Here is a 17,881-nt window from a genome sequence, read left to right on the forward strand (position 1 = left end):
AAATATTTGGACTGACTGAAAACTTGAAATACCAAAAAAAAAAATACAAATAGTGTGATACAGTTAAAATGACATTAGAGAAAACTATGTAGCTTTAGATACTTATATAAGGAAAAAAGAAAAGTATCAAATCAAAGTTCTATGCTGCACTGGAACATATTAATTTCCAGATAAGAATGAAAGAAACCAGTTTAGAAAATGCTAAAGGTATGAGCCAAAATTAATGAAACAGAAAACAGACAAATAAGGGAAAAACTATATGATGGTTCTCTGAAAAGATTAATAAAATTTATTGGGAGATAAATGAGTGATATTAGGAATAAGAAAATATCACTATAGATCTTATGACCCATTAGAGAGAAAAGAATACTTCGATCAATTTTCAGAATAAATTTGAACATCAAAATGGGCACAAGTTATCAAAATAGGATCATAAAATCTGAAAAGTTCTACTGTGATTAATCATTGACTTGTCATTAAAGTTCTTCCCACTGGGAGTTATAATGTTGCTATTGTGGTCTAGTCCCCCAATACCCATTTATTCCACTGATGACAATTATGAAATCAGTCCAAAAATGAAATATTTATAATTATGAAATCAGACCAAAATGAAATATTTACATGGGGCTGGGAAAGGGGAAATACTGAGGATAATACTGGCCAGATTATATTGTTCCATTGTGCTTATGCTCAAATATGTAAAAATGAATCCCATCATTATGTTTATAATATCACTAAAACATGAAAAAAAGCAAAGGAAATTAAGGGAATTTAAAAGGGTAGTTGAAGAAGAAACTAACAAAGGGAAGAGTTTCCTATTTGTTCAAATTTTTTTCTTTCACAGAGAAACCATGAGGTGGATTGTGTTCATAGCAACATGATGCAGGTACATGAAACTATGTTAGACAGCTTTCTGGACAATGGAACCAAGGAATGAAGCCTGAGGACATGATCAGATGAAGCCAAAATATTGGACAAAATACTAAGAAACGCCTGTACTTATTCTGTGTATGACTCTAGATTAGGCTCAGTCAACTTCTTCAACTACATTTACATAGGAGGTATCCAAATCAGTATTAAAATACTCAGAAAACTGAACTGAAATTTGAAACCATATAAGTCTCATGCTAACCCTTGAACATATGTATACAAGAAAGGCCTGCATAGTAAAGTCTTTGAGAATTGAACAGGATATTTTAATTATAGTAAACAGAATAAAAGAATTCATGAACTAAATATAAATGTATATATTTCCTGCTAAAATTAAAATGTTCACTTTCTCTCAAAAATTATAGCAGAACTCAGAGGATGCATAATGTAACATTCATGGATGCAAGTTATAATGCAAACTAAACCACCTCAGAAAAATTGAAGAAAATGATATATATTATCAAGAGAAAAGACTAATAGCAAACCTCAAGAGGACAAATATTTGAAATATCAGACAATGACTTTGAAGCAACTATAATAAATTCCAAGAAAAATATTAAAGAACACCTGAAATAAAAGAAAAGATAGTAAATCTTAGCAGATAAACAGAAGCGATAAAAAATAAAAATTCAAAATTTAAATACAGAATATCTGCAATAAAACTTTACTGGTAAAATTAATAGAAGAATGAAGAACAGGAGAAAGAAACACTTTAAGACAGACTGATTAATTTATCAAACTTAAGAGTAAAAAATTAAAAAAATAATAGGGACAGAGAAGATCAAGTCTTGGGCACTTATACTATTAACAGATATAACCAATGGGTAAAATTGTCTTCACAAAAGGGAAATTTGAAAAGATGGGAGAGGGGCAATAGATAAGGTAGCAAACATATGATAACATGTCATGTGGTGAAAACCATAAATTTAAAGATTGAAGAATCTCAGGGAGCCTCAAAAAAGATAAATTTAAAGAAAACCATACTTCGAAACATTATAATTGAAATGTGAGTACAATAAAAATTTGGAAATTTGGTACAGGAAAATAACAAATTATATACAAGGAAAAAAAACAATTCAAATCACTGGGAATGTTTTAGCAAAATCTATGTTGGTCAGAAGACAGAATAGAACTTTGAAGGGATGAGAAAAACAAACACAAAATCAAACCCTGAATAGTATACTCAGTAAAACTATATTTCAAGAAATGAAGAACACACACAAAAATAGAAGTCATCTTGAGGTATCAGGAAAACAAAACAATTTGCCACCAGCATACCTTCTCCACAATAACTGCTAATGGAAATTCTTTTAGATAAAACAAAATAAAAGAGGGAAAATCTTCAGGAAAAAAAGAAGAGCATAAGTACTAGTGAACTTTTGAATAATTAAAGAAGGCTATTTGTTTTTCTTCTTAAGTCCTTTAAAATAGTAAGACTCTTTAAATCCAAAATACAATACTCTTTGGAAGATTTTTAAGCATTACATGAAATGCACATGACAAAACAAACAGTGAAAGGGTAGAGGCACATCAATGATTCTAAGTTTTCTACTTTTATGTGAAGTATAATATTAATCCTAAGTAGACAATAAAATTATAGTATGCTGTAATTTATATAAATATATAAAAATATAAGTGAAAATTAAATAGATTAAATATAACTGAAATGCAATTAAATATACTAACTATAATATTAAAAATATTCAAAAATATTTAAAAAGCAGCAACGGAGAACCAAAGAACAAAGAGACAAATAGAAAATAACAAAAATAATATAAACACTTCAAAGTTCAATTTTAAAAAAGCAAGACGCAAATACACTCTGCCTACAATATATACAAATAGGCTAAAAGTAAACGAAAGTAAGAAAAGTCTTATCATGCAAATAATAAGAATAAGAATTTGGGAACTGCTATAATAATATTTAAAAAACTCAAGTAAAAGAACAATTTGTCATATTGTCAAAATGAGCAATTTTCAGGAGAATTTAAAGAGTTAAATCTCTATGTGCCTAATAACATTTTTAAAATGGAAGAAGTGAAAACTGATCCAATTAAAGTTTTAAGTAGATAAGTACACTATCAGTAAACATATTTTACACTAGTAATCACTTTCATCTGCTTATATTTATAAAACACTACATTCAATAACTACAAAATACCCATTTTTTTCGGATCAGTTATGGTATCTTCACCAACATAAACCATATGTGATGGGTTACAAAACCAATCTAATTAAATATCCTATGATTATAAATATCAAGAATAATGAGATACAGGCTGAACATCTCTTGAGCATGTATGTGAAGCCATAGTGGAAAATTCCACACTTGACCTTATATGACAAGTTGCAGTTAAAACACAAATACGCCAAAAATAATGCAAAAAATCAACTTGAGGCCTTGTGTGCAAAATGCATATGAAGCATAAATACATTTTGTGTTTAGACTTGGATCCCTTCTTAAAGACATCTCATTCTGGTATACATGACAATTCCAAAATTTAAAAAAAAAATCTGAAGTCCAAAACACTTCTGTTTTCAAACATTTTAGATAACCTTTAATATGTGAAAATATTTTCAATTTTACTACAGTGAAAATATAACAGTGCAATTATGGGATGAATATAAAAACAACATTTAAAATAAATTTAATGATTACAATGTGAATTTTATTTTAAAAAGGAAGATTTAAAAGTCAGTACACATACAAAATTCAAAGAAATACACAAAAATTTCCATGAGTTTTGCGAAGTAGCAAGAGGCAAGGACAATTAACTAAAGCAACAAAATTTCTAAATGATAACTTTGAGCAATTGCAAACCAAAATTAAAACCACAACACAACTTAAAGCAGCTATGTACAAAGTAAAATTAACTAGATATGAATCTATAACATACATATGGTAACTATAAACCACTAATGAAAGAAATGAAAGAACACCTAAATAAATGGACAGACACTATATTCAAGGATTAGAAGATTTAAGATAGTAAAATGATAAAAATTTCAAAAATCCTAAATTGATCTATTAATATACATCCTATCATAATATCAGAAGGAACTTTTTTTATGAATACAGATATGCTTATTTTAAATTTTCTATAAGCAAAGGGATTAGAAGCTGAAACATGAAACAGCACTATAAGAGAAAAAAAACTGGGAAAGATCAGTCCACTAATTTTAAGACTTAATAGGTATAGTAATAAAGACAGTGTGTTGTTAGTGAAGGCATCACACGTAGATCAATGGAACAGACTTCTAAACTGGTTAATTGCAACATGTACAGAAGGACAAAATAATACCAATGCTACAGAAACACTTTGAGATAGTACAGAAGGAGGAAACAATGCCCAACTCATTTTGTAAGGTCAATATAACCTTAATCCGAAAAACTTGAATAAGACATTATAAAAAATTAAATACTCTCTTGAGAAAGTTGTAAATATTAACAAGTCAAATCAAACAATAAATAAAATAATCAATAGCATGTAGGGTTTAGCCCAGAAAGAAAGGTTGATTCAACATTAGAAAAATCAATCAAAGCACATAATACTAATATAGTAAAAAAGATACAAAACATGTATTTCAAGAGATACAGAAAAAGCACTGGGAAATTTGCTATTCATGATAAATATTTACGAAAAAGAGTAGCAGTAGGGAACTGCTTTGAACTGACAAAGAACATCTAAGAAAATTCTACAGCTAATATCATGATTAAGAGTGAAAGAATTGTTTTATCTCCAATACTGGAACAGGGCAAGAGTGGCTTCTTTTCCTATTTCTGTATAACACTATACTAGAGAAATAGTCATTACAATAAAGCAAGTAAAAGAAATAAAAGGCATGGGTAATAAAAATGAATAAGACTGTCAATAGATGATAGGTTTATTTATGTAAAAAAAATAACTATGAGCTTTAATCATTGATAAGCAGTGCCATAATATCCAGGTTAGTACTAAAAACTCAACTCTATTCTTATAAGCTAACTGGAAAATTAAATCATTAAAACAATTCCATCTATAGTACAGAAAATAAAATATAACATCCTTATGAGGAAATCTAAGAAATGGATTTGTTAAAATTGCACACTGAAAACTACAAAATGTCCTTGAAATCAATTTCAAAGAATTTACAAAACTGGAGGATCACCATATTCAATGTTAGAAGACTAAATGTGCTGAGATGACAAATACAATTAATTTTGTATCCGGAGTTAATGATATCAAATTAGAAATTGACATGCTGTTTCTAAAATGTATATAGTAATTAAAAGTACAGAGTAACAAAAGAAATTTTTAAAATAAGAACAAAGTTGAAAGATTTACCTATGTGATTTCAACAGCTACTATATAAAGCTATAATAATCAAAACAGGTATTTGTGAAATGGTAGGCATATAGATGAGTATAGCTGAATTAAAAACATACAAATATGGTCAGCTACATTTCTGACAGATGTAATACAGCATTTTAATGGAGAAAGGAAAGTTTGCTCAATAAATGGTGCTAGATAATTAAGACATGATGACTTTTATGGTTAAAAAAAACACCATCGACTCTTAAGACAAACAAAAATTAAATCAAACTTGGTCACAGAATAAAATGTACAATCCAAAAATACTACTCAAAAATACTGGAGAAAGTCCTTCTGATTGTAGAGTAGGAAAAGATTTATTAGAACATAAACACACCATTACAAAATAAGGAATTAATGAAATGGACTTCTCAAACTTTTTCTTTTGAAAACAAAAATGCAAGCAATAATCTGGGGAAAATACTCATAGCATGTTTTAGAAAAGAATTTTCCCATATTATATTAAGAACTCTTACAAGTTGATAATTATATGACCATCAACTTTTTAAAAAATTGGAAAGCTATTTGAACAGAGACAGTGCAAAAGAAGTATCAAGAGTCATGAGAAACTTAAGGTGCTCAAAATATCTTATAGTCAGGAAAACGAAAATTAAAACCACAGTAAACTACTGTAACAAATACACACGAGAACTGCCAAAATTAAGAAGACTGACAATAATCTAATGCTTTGGAAAAGATCTTGAGCAACCAAAACTCCCAAGTATTGCTGACTTAATTGAAATTTATGGCCACATTAAAAAACGATTTGGCTTTTTTAAATGAAGTTAAACATACACTTACCGTATGACCCAGCAATCACAGTCATAGGTATTTTCCCAGGAGAACTGAAAACATATGTCCACACAAAGACTGGTACAGGAATGTTCATAGCAGCTCTATTTGTAATGGCCTAAAACTGGAAACAACCCAAATGTCTATCATCAGGTGAATGGATAAATAAATAAAATGTGGTATCTCCATACAATGAGATACTACTCAGCAAAAGAGGGACTATTAACATATGTAACAATATGAATGAATCTAATAATCATGCTGAGTGAACAAATTCAGACAAAGAATAGCATGACTCCATTTATAGAAAAATTTAGGAATGTATGCAAACATAAAGTGATACAAAGTATATGAATACTTGTCTGGGACTGAATGTTAAGGAAGAGTTCATGAAAAAAGCATGAGCAAAACTCAGGGCATAATACATTTCTTGGCCACAGTAATTGATTCATCAGCATATATATCTCGAAGCAATTAAACTGTGTAAGTTCAATGTGCAATTAATTGTATGTCAATGCTGAGCAACAAAGACAGTTGCAGGAGTCAGTTCAGGTAAAATCTTATTTATTGACAGATTATCATGCAAAACAATTACTATTTATCTGCATAAATGTTAAAAATTTCAAATGTGTGAAATAGGATTAAAAAAATCACCAACCTATGATGGGGAAAACAATGAAAGAATTAAATATTTGAGAGGAGAATTATTTAAATTTTATATTAGCCATTTAAGAAAAACCAAGAAGAGGAAAATAGCAATTCATTTTTGAAACAGTAGTGCCCTAGTATTAAAATTTTCACATTGTTTTCAAGGAAACACTATAAACCAAAGTCCCTCATGATTGTAGACATAAAAATTTAACAGTATTAGCATATCCAGTTAAGCAATATGTAAGGGGGATAAAAAATGATTATGTTGGGCTAAAGATGTTTCCCAGTGGTAGAGTGCTTACCTAATATGCATGAGGTCCTTTGTTCTATTTTCAGCATGACACTAGTGCACACATACAGATACACACACACAAAACTAATCATCTGTAGCTTACAGTACATGTAAGATTGTTTTAGCATTTGTATATCAGTTGATACCTCAAAAAACATAATAAAAGATTTAAAAATATGATCATCTCAACTGATGTGTAAAAGACATTTAAATAAATTCAACCTCATTTATGATTAAAAATAAAAATAGGGAATAGAAGAGAATTTCCTTCATCAAACTGATTAATGTACAAAAAGTCTAAAACTGGTGGTGCAATGAGGAAAAAGACACATCAAAAAGGAAGATCTTTAATTAATAAACTGACTTGGAGTTTAAGGATCTATGAAAACTAGAGAAAACTAAACAAAGTCAGCAAAATCAAGGAAATAAAAAAATGTGTAGATAAATAAAATAGGAAATAGAAAGAATGGTAGAGAAAATCAACAAAATCAAAGTGGAGAGAGATCAACAAAAAGATCTTTGACAGGACCAACAAAACTGACCAGACTTTAATGAGCCTAAGGAAAAAAGAGAATTCAAATGACTAAAATCTCAATATAAGCAAAAGTAATAGCATTAGTACACAAAATATAAAAAGAATACTAAAAACAATCATGTCAACAAATCATATAACCTAAACAAAATGAACTATTTTTAGAAGCATACAATATACCAACAATTACTCATAAAAAAAGAGGAAATCTGAATAAACCTGTAACAAGTATCATGTTTGAATCAGTAACAGTCCAGGTGATTTCTGTAGGGAATTCCATCAAACCTTAATGAGTAAGTAAAACAAATTCTGTTCAAACTCATAAAAGTAATTTCTTAATTTATAATGAGCTCAGAAAGATAATGACACCAAAACAAGATAAAATTACAAGAAAACTGCACATCAATATTCTTTATGAACACTGATACAAAATTCATCAACCAAATATTAGCAAACTAAATTCATCAACATATTATGTAGGAATTGGGTACCATGACTAAGATGATTTTGCTTCTATAATGTCAGGATTGTTCAACAAAAAAAGAAAGAAAAAAAGTCAATCAACAATAGATCCCAATAACAAATAACTAGGAAAAACTCATGATTATGTAAACCCATGCCAAACACACACACACACACACACAAACACCCAATTTTTTCCAGTAGTAGCACCCACTTATGATTAAAAATATTAAACAAACTACATTTTAAAAATTTCCTACCATGGTAAAGATTTTACTTGAAAAACTAGTAGGTACTATCATACTCATTAATTAAAGAATCAAAGCTTTTCCCCTAGAATCAAGAATAAGATGACAAGGATAATCTCTTTTGCTACTTATTATTGGAAGTTCTAACTAGAACAATCTGACAAGAAAAAAAAAATGGCATCAAACTGTAGGAAAATAAGTACAATTTCTGTTAACAAATGACATGATTTTATGCGTAGAAAATCCTCAAGATTCTAAAACATTTTCAAAAAACCTTTAGGATATAAGTTTAGCAAAGCTGTAGGAGACAAAATCAACATATAAAAATAGTGACATTTCTATACATTAAAAATTCATACCCAATAGGAAATTAAGAAAACAGTTTCACTTAACATGATAGTCTTCAGTTCCATCTATTTACCAGCAAATGCCATAATTTCATAGTTCTTTATGGCTGAGTAATACTCCACTGTGTATATATATACCACATTTTCTTTATTAATTCATCTGTTGAAGGGCACCTAGATTAGTTTCACAGCTTGCTAATGTGAATTGTGCTGTTATAAACATTAATGTGGCTGCATCCCTACAGTATACTGATATTAGAGTTTTTAGATATATATAGAAGAGTGGGATAACTGGGTCATATGGTGCTTACATTCCTAGTTTTGTGAGCAATCTCCATACTGCTTTCCAGAGTGGTTGCACTAATTTGTAGTCCCACCAACAACATATGAGAGTACCTTTTTCTTCACATCCTTGTCAACACTTAGTATTATTTATAATCTCGTTAACTGCCATTTTGTTTGGAGTAAGATAAAATTTCAATATTTTCTCTCATATGCAGAAGTTCATCCAAAACAAGGGAAAAAATTAAAGGGTGGGATTCCATCAAAACCAAAGTAAGATAATTGAAATAGGGGATTGAGGGGGAGGAATGAGGGATGGGATAAGGGAAGAACAGTGGAATGAATCTGACCTAACTTTCTTATGTACATATATGAATATACCATAGTGAATCTCACCATTATGTATATCCACAAGACACTAATTTTTTAAAAATCTGTAAGTAAATAGCAGAAAGAACAATAGAGTAGAGGGAAGGAAATGAGGGAAAGGAGGAGCAAAAGAAACGGGAAGTACTAGAGACTGAATTAGAACATATTATATTCCATGTTTTTTAATAATTGTGTTAAAATGAATCCTGATGTTATGTATAACTACTGATTCAAAAGAATCAATAAAAAATAAAAGAAGAAAAAAATTCTATTTACAATGGCATTAAAAATAATGAAATGCTTAGGAATTAATTTTTACCAAACAAGCAAAGACCTATACACTGAATGCTACAACACACTGCAGAAAACACAAATAACTAAAAAGTTATCCTGTATTTATGGATTAAAAGAATAAATTTTAAAAAGAAAATATTATCCAAAGCGATCTACAGATCTAATTCAATTCCTATCAGATACCATCAGGCTTTTTGCAGAAACAGAAAAGCCCACTCTAAAATTCATATGGAATCTGATGAGATCCTAAAATAGCCAGACTAATCTTGACAAAGAACAAGTTAGTTAGGACTCCCGCATCTTGATTTCAAAATTTACTACAATGCTACAGTAATCAAGACTGTAAATATGGACAAACCAGTAGAACAGAACAGAGAGCTCAAAATCAAACCCTTCACATAATTTCAACTGATTTTTAACAAAGAGGCCATGGGTAAAGGATAATCTTTTCAACAAAAGGTGCTGCAATAAAGTGGATATCCATATGCAAATAAAGTTGTACCTTTACCTATATCATATACAGAAATTAACTCAAAATGAGTAACAGACCTAACATTCAAGCTCAAGCTTTAAAACTATTAGCATAAGAACAAAGTTTCATGACGTTAGATTTGGCATTGATTTCTTGGGTATGATACCAAAAGAATAGGCAACAACAAAAAAATGCATTGGACTTCAACAAAATTTATAATTTAGTGCATTTCAAGGTTTAAAGTATAATCAAGAGAGTTTAAACAAAGAATCAGAGAAAATACTTGCAAGTGATACATTTGATAGGGCCTTATACAGAACTCATAAAACTCAAAAATAAAAACAGGAAAAAGATTTGAAATGAAATTTCTCCAAAGGAGATAAAGTACAATAAGAACACAGAAAGATGCTTAGTATTAGTCAATAATTATGGAAATATAAATAAAAATCACAATGTATAACACTTCCCATTCATTAGGATAGTTTTAAAAACAAACAATAACATAGCATTAGTAAGGAAATGGAAAAATTGGAACTGCTATGTATTACTCATGGTAATATAAAATAGTACATACAGCTACTGTAAAATTACCATGTGATCCAGTAAATCCACTTTTAGGTATAAAGGCAAAGATTTGTAAGTAGGGACTAGGAAAGGAAATTGTATACCATAGTTCATAACAGCATTATTCACAAGAGCCAAAAGATGGGAATGACTCAAATATCCATCAACAGATGAATGGATAAACAAAGTGTGGCATATACTTGTTCAATCTTAAAAAGGAATTAATTTCAAACACATTCTACTAAATGGAGGAACCCTGAAAGCATTTTGGCTGAAATAAACCAGATTCATAGCACAAATACTATAAGATTCCATTTATATCAGTTAGGTAGAGCAGAAAATTGACAAAAGCAGAAAGTAGAATAGCTATTAACAGCAGGTAAGAAAATGGGGAATCTACTTATTATTTAATTCATATAGAGTGATGGAAAGTTGACTAACAATTACCATTAGGGTAAATAAAACATAAACAATTGTCATAGGTGGGAAACATCAATAGATCCTAAAATTAGTGGACTGAGTATGATGAATATGTATATGTTTTCATAGTCTCAAAGAGTTTCCCAGTGAGACATTTAGAAAAAGGATAAAAAGTAACCCACAGTGGAGAAACTTGCAAGATATGACCTTAACTCACTGATCAAAGTGAACATCATAATAAGGTGTTTAAATAATATGTATCTCTTGATAAGACATTTGGAAAAGAACAGGTCATCATTTGTGAGGTATTCTTGCCCAAAATGCATAAATTTGAACCTGACCATGGGAAAACTACAAATGCAATTCAAATTGGGAGACACCTTACAGAATAAGTCTCCTTGTGTGTCAAGGTCACAGACAATGTAAAATAAATGTGATATCTTATACTGAATCTTGGTCCTCAAAGGACATTACCAGAAATACTGGCAAAATCTGAGTAAGTTCTATAAGCTAATTAGTTGTACTATATTAATGTTAATATCCTAATTTAATAATAATAATAATGTTATCAAGGTGCTGACATTAGGATATGTGTAATGAAGGGTATATAGGAATTATCTTTACAACTTTTGCAATTTCTCTGAATTTAAAAACTATTTCAAAATAGAAAGTTTAATCAGGTGCCTAAACATAAAGCTAAGTAAAATATCTATAAGACCTCTGTAAATATAGTATTTTAACTGAGATAAGTTTAAATGAAGATGTATAAACACAAACACACACACACATATATATACGTATGTGTATATGTATATATATATATATACACACACACGTTCATGAATTGGCAGACTCAATACTGATAGGTGTCAATTATCTCAAAAAGATTTATATATTCAATGGAGTCATGAAGAAAATACAACAGACATCTTTACAGAATGTGACAAACATTCAAAAATTTTAATGAAGAGGCAAAGGACCTCAGTAATGAATAAGAATGTGCCTTACCAGAGACTGAATCCTATTAAAAAGTTTCACAATTGGTATAGGGATAGATCAGTAACTTAATGAAATAAGGGATGTCCATAAACACATCTACCTATATCAAAATTTAAATGAAACACTGGTTAAAGGATAATGTTTTCAACAAATGGCACTGAGACAACTGAGTATTCCAATAAAATAGACTACAACTTTATATAACAAAAAAAAACTGAATCTCAATATATACCACATACTCAGGCCTAACCATACAAATCACATTTGCTTATTCTGTTATATTTTTTCTGTCCATTGCTATGGGCAGTAATCAGTTCTTAGTACTGCTTGTGTGTGTGTGTGTGTGTGTGTGTGTGTGTGTGTGTGTGTGTGTTTTCTGCCAAGAAAATTCAGTCCACATTCTCAGTATAATCTACTCCTTTCTTGACAATCCAATTAATGAAGCCGTAACCTCAACCTAGTTACTCTCTAGGAAGGGTTTTCCCCATCTGAATTCCTAACATGTCCCATTTTTCACCCTTATCTACCCTCTTCCATTGTACTTGCTTAAAATAAGGTTAAACATTATTTTCAGATATTCTTTGGTCATTGGGAATTAACTCTTTTGCAAAGTACTTATTCAAATCTTTTGCCCTTTATTTTGGTTCTGTGTTTTTTAAAATATTCTCTTATACATTCTTATATGTTCTGGGTACTAATTTTGGGGAGTCAAATCCATTATGAATATTTCTTCCATTCTCTGGGATTATCTTTTTTTTCACATTAGCCAATAATTTCTTAAATTTTTATTGGTTCTTTTTAGTTATACATAACACTATAATAGAGGAAAGGGGGTGTGGGAGGAGGAGAAGGAGTAAGGAAGTGCTGAGGAGTGTGATACTGGCCAAATTATATTGTTACATTGTGTGTATATATCAATACATAATGAGTCCCACCATTATGTAAAACTATAACGTACCAATGAATAATGTAGAAAGAAAATAAAATTTAAAAAACTAAAAATTCCTCATAAGATGTAAATATTTGAATAATTTTAATTTATCATTAAAGTCTTTACTGAATATAAATAGAAATGCATATAAAAAGAAAGCTAAACTACTATGTTCTGCTTTCAATCCTTCTTATTTCTAGCCTTTTCTTTATCCTTTTCTATGCTACATTGATACACATAGCTACTATTGTCAAAAAAAGTTACAAAGTTTCCATTTGGAAGTTATTTTATTGATTACATTTGTATTGTATTTTCTAAGATAACTTTCTAATAAGTTTTGTCGAATTCCATATATTTAGACAAAAAAAAAAGAAAAACATTATAAAGCAAAATCTAACCAAATTAAAGCAAAAAAAAAATACTTGGTGCTCTAATATATGGAAAGATTTTTAATCTAACGTGGAGAAGGAGAAGAACGAATTTAAAAAGATAAAACAAAAATAGTACTGACTTAGTGATATTAATAACAGGAAGTTTTTAAGGCTAGAAATGAACTGACCCACTCGGTTCATTTCTTGATAACAAAAATGCAAAGTCTTTGAATCCAAAGGTAACCACTTTTTTATAGAACTCTTCTATAATAAAGATGAAGATCAGATGAATGTCAGAGTGACTAAGATCCTTTAGTGCTAGTATCAAAAGTTAGAGAAAATAATTCGTAATAAAATAATTCAAATGCTTATTTCTAAAAGGAAATAAAACACACAGATACCTATCTATACTATACAAAATTGATAACAGTTTCTAAAAGATACATCATTTGGTTCTTTTTAGGGTAAATAACTCTTAAGTTACTTATAACTATTATCTTTGTTTCTTCCTAGACAACTGTCTAATGTCCCTGAACCTTTGCTGTAATAGTAATATCAAGATCAAAATTAAGCCAGTTTTTTCCTTTATTTCTTAGATTTACACAGTCTCCTCAAACATACTACCTTAAATAACTTAAAGCAATATACAGTTAACAATAAAAAACTGATAAGACTTTCACTTAGGCGTAATGAAGTAAGTGAATTTTCATCAATAGACAACATGAAATCATAGTTCATTACATACCACAGCATTCAGGACATTTTGGATGTTTCAGGACATTCATTCCATACCCTGGAAAGCAGCGATTAATCCAAACCATCTGGAGAGTACCTTCAATATAGTATATTTCAGGCAATGGATCTGAACGTCTGCCCAGAACTTCTACTTGTTGATTAAAAAATCTCTCTATGAGATTTTTAGCCTAAAATAAAAATAGAATTTGAAAAAAAATTAGTCACAAAATAAATGTCATTTTAGAACAGAGAAAACAGAGGCAAGAAAAAACAGTCTCAGGTCTATCTTGCATTCATAAGTCATGAATACAATAATAACACATGTAAAACTACAAAGATGTTATCTATATGCCTCCAGTATTTCCAAAGGTATTTTCTTAACACAAAGAAACCACTGGATATACAACCAAACACTTTGTTCCCTTTGAATTTTCAGTAGTATATAAAAAGCATGAGAACAAAATCAATACAGTGCCCTAAAACTGAATGTTCTATGAAATTAAACATAAAGGAATATAGTTTAAGAATCATTAAGAAGCATATTCTCAGACACCTCTCCACTCTTTTCAGAAAGAAAATTAGGTTTAAAAAAAAGAGAAAATACAACATCTGTTACAATATTTAGGTCTGCGTTCTAAAAAATAAGTTTACTATTAGAAGATCATTCTGTTCTATAATTACCTTTATGTTTGTAATATATTCTAGCTTGACTCCTAAATCAACAAAAAGATTATACTTTTCTATGAGTGATAAGATCTGTGCAAAAAAAAAAATGAAGCATGGTTATGATTCAAAACCTCTACAGTTATTTCTGCTCCATTCTGCCACACTAATTTTCTTTCACTTGCAGCCCATCAGAAGTACAGATGAATGGGTTCATTTATAACCACTAAAGATGATTTCAACTTTTCTGAGTTCTTCAAATATTGTGTAAAGTACATCCTTCTATGAAAACTTCTATAATAACAAACAGCTTTTCAATATACTGAACTGATTATAAATACACAAGTCTTATTTTATTACTCAATTACTTTATAGCTTTTCACTATTTAAATGTTATTTTTGTTCTGATAAATTTGGGGGAATCTGTTGCTTTTCACTTCATCAAACACAAATTTTATTTAAATAAATAGTTAAGAATTAGATGTGAATGTGTATTTAACTAAATATATTTAAATGTGAAAATACAATTGTAAGTTTCAAGGAGACACATTCATAAATCATTCAGCTTCCTAAAATCCTATAAAAAAAGAAAAAGAAAAAAATTAAAGAAAAGAAAAAGGAAACAAAAAAACACCAATGAACTGCTAGGTGTTGTAGTGTAACCCTGGAATCTCAGCACTCCAGCAACTTGAGAGGCCGAGGTAGGAAGACAACAAGTTCAAGGCCAGCCTCTACAACTTAGCAAGACCCTCAGCAACTTAAAAAGGCCCTATCAAAAAATTTAAAAATAAGAAGGACTAGGCATGTAGCTCAGTGATGAAGCATTCCTGGGTTCAAGTCCCAGTACAAAAACAAAATAAAACAATGAAATTAGACCTGAGAAAATCTGGTAAGCAAAAAAAATCAGAGTATTGTTCCCTACTTTCCCTCTAAAAGGAAAAGGAGGACAGATCTCCTAATATAAATAAAAAGAAAGAAGGTAAGAAATTTTATGAATCACTAACTCAACATTTTTATATTGAGTGGGTTAATAATTAGGACCAGAAATTATTAGGACACAGGGTTAATAAGCAATACAGTTAAAGAAGTCTGTGAGTTGGGTAAGGATTACAAATATAAAAGTAAACTTTCTAAACCAATCTGGATGATTTAAGAATAATCATAATTTAAAAAAAACTCTCCATAAACTAGTAATCTTGTTTAAGTGATAATGAGTATGACTAAATACACAACAGATTTCCCAGTCCACTCTATTCCTCTTCCTACCCCCAAGAAACTTTATAGAAGCATATATGGAAGAAATATGTTCTACAACAACTGGTCAATGATCAGAAATAACTATTTCTATTTCAAAAGTGAGCAACATGTAAAATATATGTGCTTTTTCTTAAGTGTAACATGTATATTCTTTTTATTTTTTATTTGTTCTAATGTATTGTACATGACAGTAGAATACATTTATACATTTTGACAGATCGTACATAAATGGAGTGTAATCTCTCATTTTTATGATTGTACATACATACTGTAGGATCACATTGGTCATGTAGTTATATACATACATGAGGTAACAATATGGAGAAGTTGAACAACTTATTTTAAATGTCATAATCCCTTCCACTGGCCATACCAAGTATAGGTAGTAAACAGAATTAACTAGTTCTAGGTAGGGAACAAATATACATTATATAAGATCAGAGTCTAATGAGTTGTAATTCCACTAAGGGAGAACTAATGTAAACAAGATTTACAGACAGTAAACCTACATGACAGAGTCTTTTGGACACCTTTGCATAATTCCTATATTTGGGAATCTCTGGGGAGAAATGATTAAAGTCACCAAGTGTGATTGGAATTAATATTAAAAAGCAAAAAGGAGAGGAAGCTTAAAGGTGTCTTCTATGAATAAAAAAGAAACATGGATTTTCATAAAAATAAAACAAATGATCTTGATTCTCAGGAAATGAATGAGAGGTAATGTGTCCAGATTTTATAGAATATCCCAATGGAGAACTGTGAAAAAAATAATCATAAAAAGTAAAAACTGTCCCTCTCATGTCAGGAACAACAGAATAGGGATAATGTACTCAATTATGAGTGAATCGGGTAGAGATTTATAAGACAGAGCTAAGTTTGAAAGCAGAACCAAATATTTGATGAAGAAAATAAAGGATTATGAAACAATTTTAATTTTATGAAAGTTAGAATCTACTCCTAGAAAGTATAATGAGTACTACAGGATTTCAGAAAAGAAAACTTCCACTTTATAATGTGGAAACTACTACAAGCCTGAAGCAAAAAAACAAAATCCCTTCTTCACCACTGAAGTGGTGGTTGTTGCACATGAACTGAAACTTGCATTTTAAAAAAGGCACTTAAGAAGAAAGATTAAAGAAAAATTATAATTTATATTTTAAAATTATTAGAGATCTAAACTGACATATGAACTTTTTTTAGTAGTATATTTCTCACCAAAAAAGATAAGGAGTGGACATGGAGAAAAAATATTTTAAAATACAGGAAATTATTTCCATTTCTAACCAGGTGGTGTACCGTGTGTATTTTGAGAAATCCTCATGCTAAGAATGACCTATTTGAACACAATAGAACAATCTTGCATAGACATATTTCTATAAAGAAAGAGGAAAAGAGGCAGAAGACAAAAAGGCAGGAAGGGAGAAAGAAAGGGAGTGAGGCAGGGAGAAAGAAATGGAAAGCAAGACAAAGGGGGTAAAATAAGGGAGATAAGAGCTATAAATGAGAAGAAAACTACAAACCTAATGGTAGCTGTGTCCCTAATTCATTTGATGTCAATCTCAGTATTCCAAGGTGTTACAATTTTATCAGCCTAAAGAAAACCGGAGAAAAGCCTTAAGCCTGTAAAAAGAGAGTAAGACTCTAAGTAAAACAGTGGACACAGAAAATTTTTCAGTTACAAACTTGGAAAAAAAAAACAGGAAAGCTTCTGTGTGTCAGCTGGGGTATACGATGGAGAAGGATGAGGTGGGGGAAAGATGGAGAATAGAGGGGTAGGGGGACCAAAAAAAACCTCTGTGAAGTCGTACATAATTGTCTGCTTTCAAGTGGGTTTGAAGTTTTTATAGAATATTCTGTGTTGTACAAGAAATTCCAGGCCAAAAATTTACATAAAAATTGTCTTTGCTTGCAAAAAACC

At 29.9% G+C, this 17,881-nt stretch overlaps 1 protein-coding gene across 3 annotated transcripts in view; it reads right to left on the reverse strand.

The window, feature by feature from the left end:
• Zpbp (zona pellucida binding protein) overlaps positions 1–17,881 on the reverse strand; it is a 103,924-nt gene that overhangs the window by 27,010 nt on the left and 59,033 nt on the right. For 2 of the 3 annotated variants that reach the window (XM_047561760.1, XM_047561759.1), the window contains one exon: positions 14,054–14,231. In XM_047561760.1, coding sequence (XP_047417716.1) covers positions 14,054–14,231 — 178 coding nt within the window. Of the gene's footprint in view, positions 1–6,083; positions 6,199–14,053; positions 14,232–17,881 lie in introns of all 3 variants that reach the window. The other variant, XR_007109868.1, reaches the window with a different exon arrangement.

This window comes from Sciurus carolinensis, chromosome 8, assembly GCF_902686445.1.
Source record: "Sciurus carolinensis chromosome 8, mSciCar1.2, whole genome shotgun sequence".
Lineage (NCBI taxonomy): Eukaryota > Metazoa > Chordata > Mammalia > Rodentia > Sciuridae > Sciurus > Sciurus carolinensis.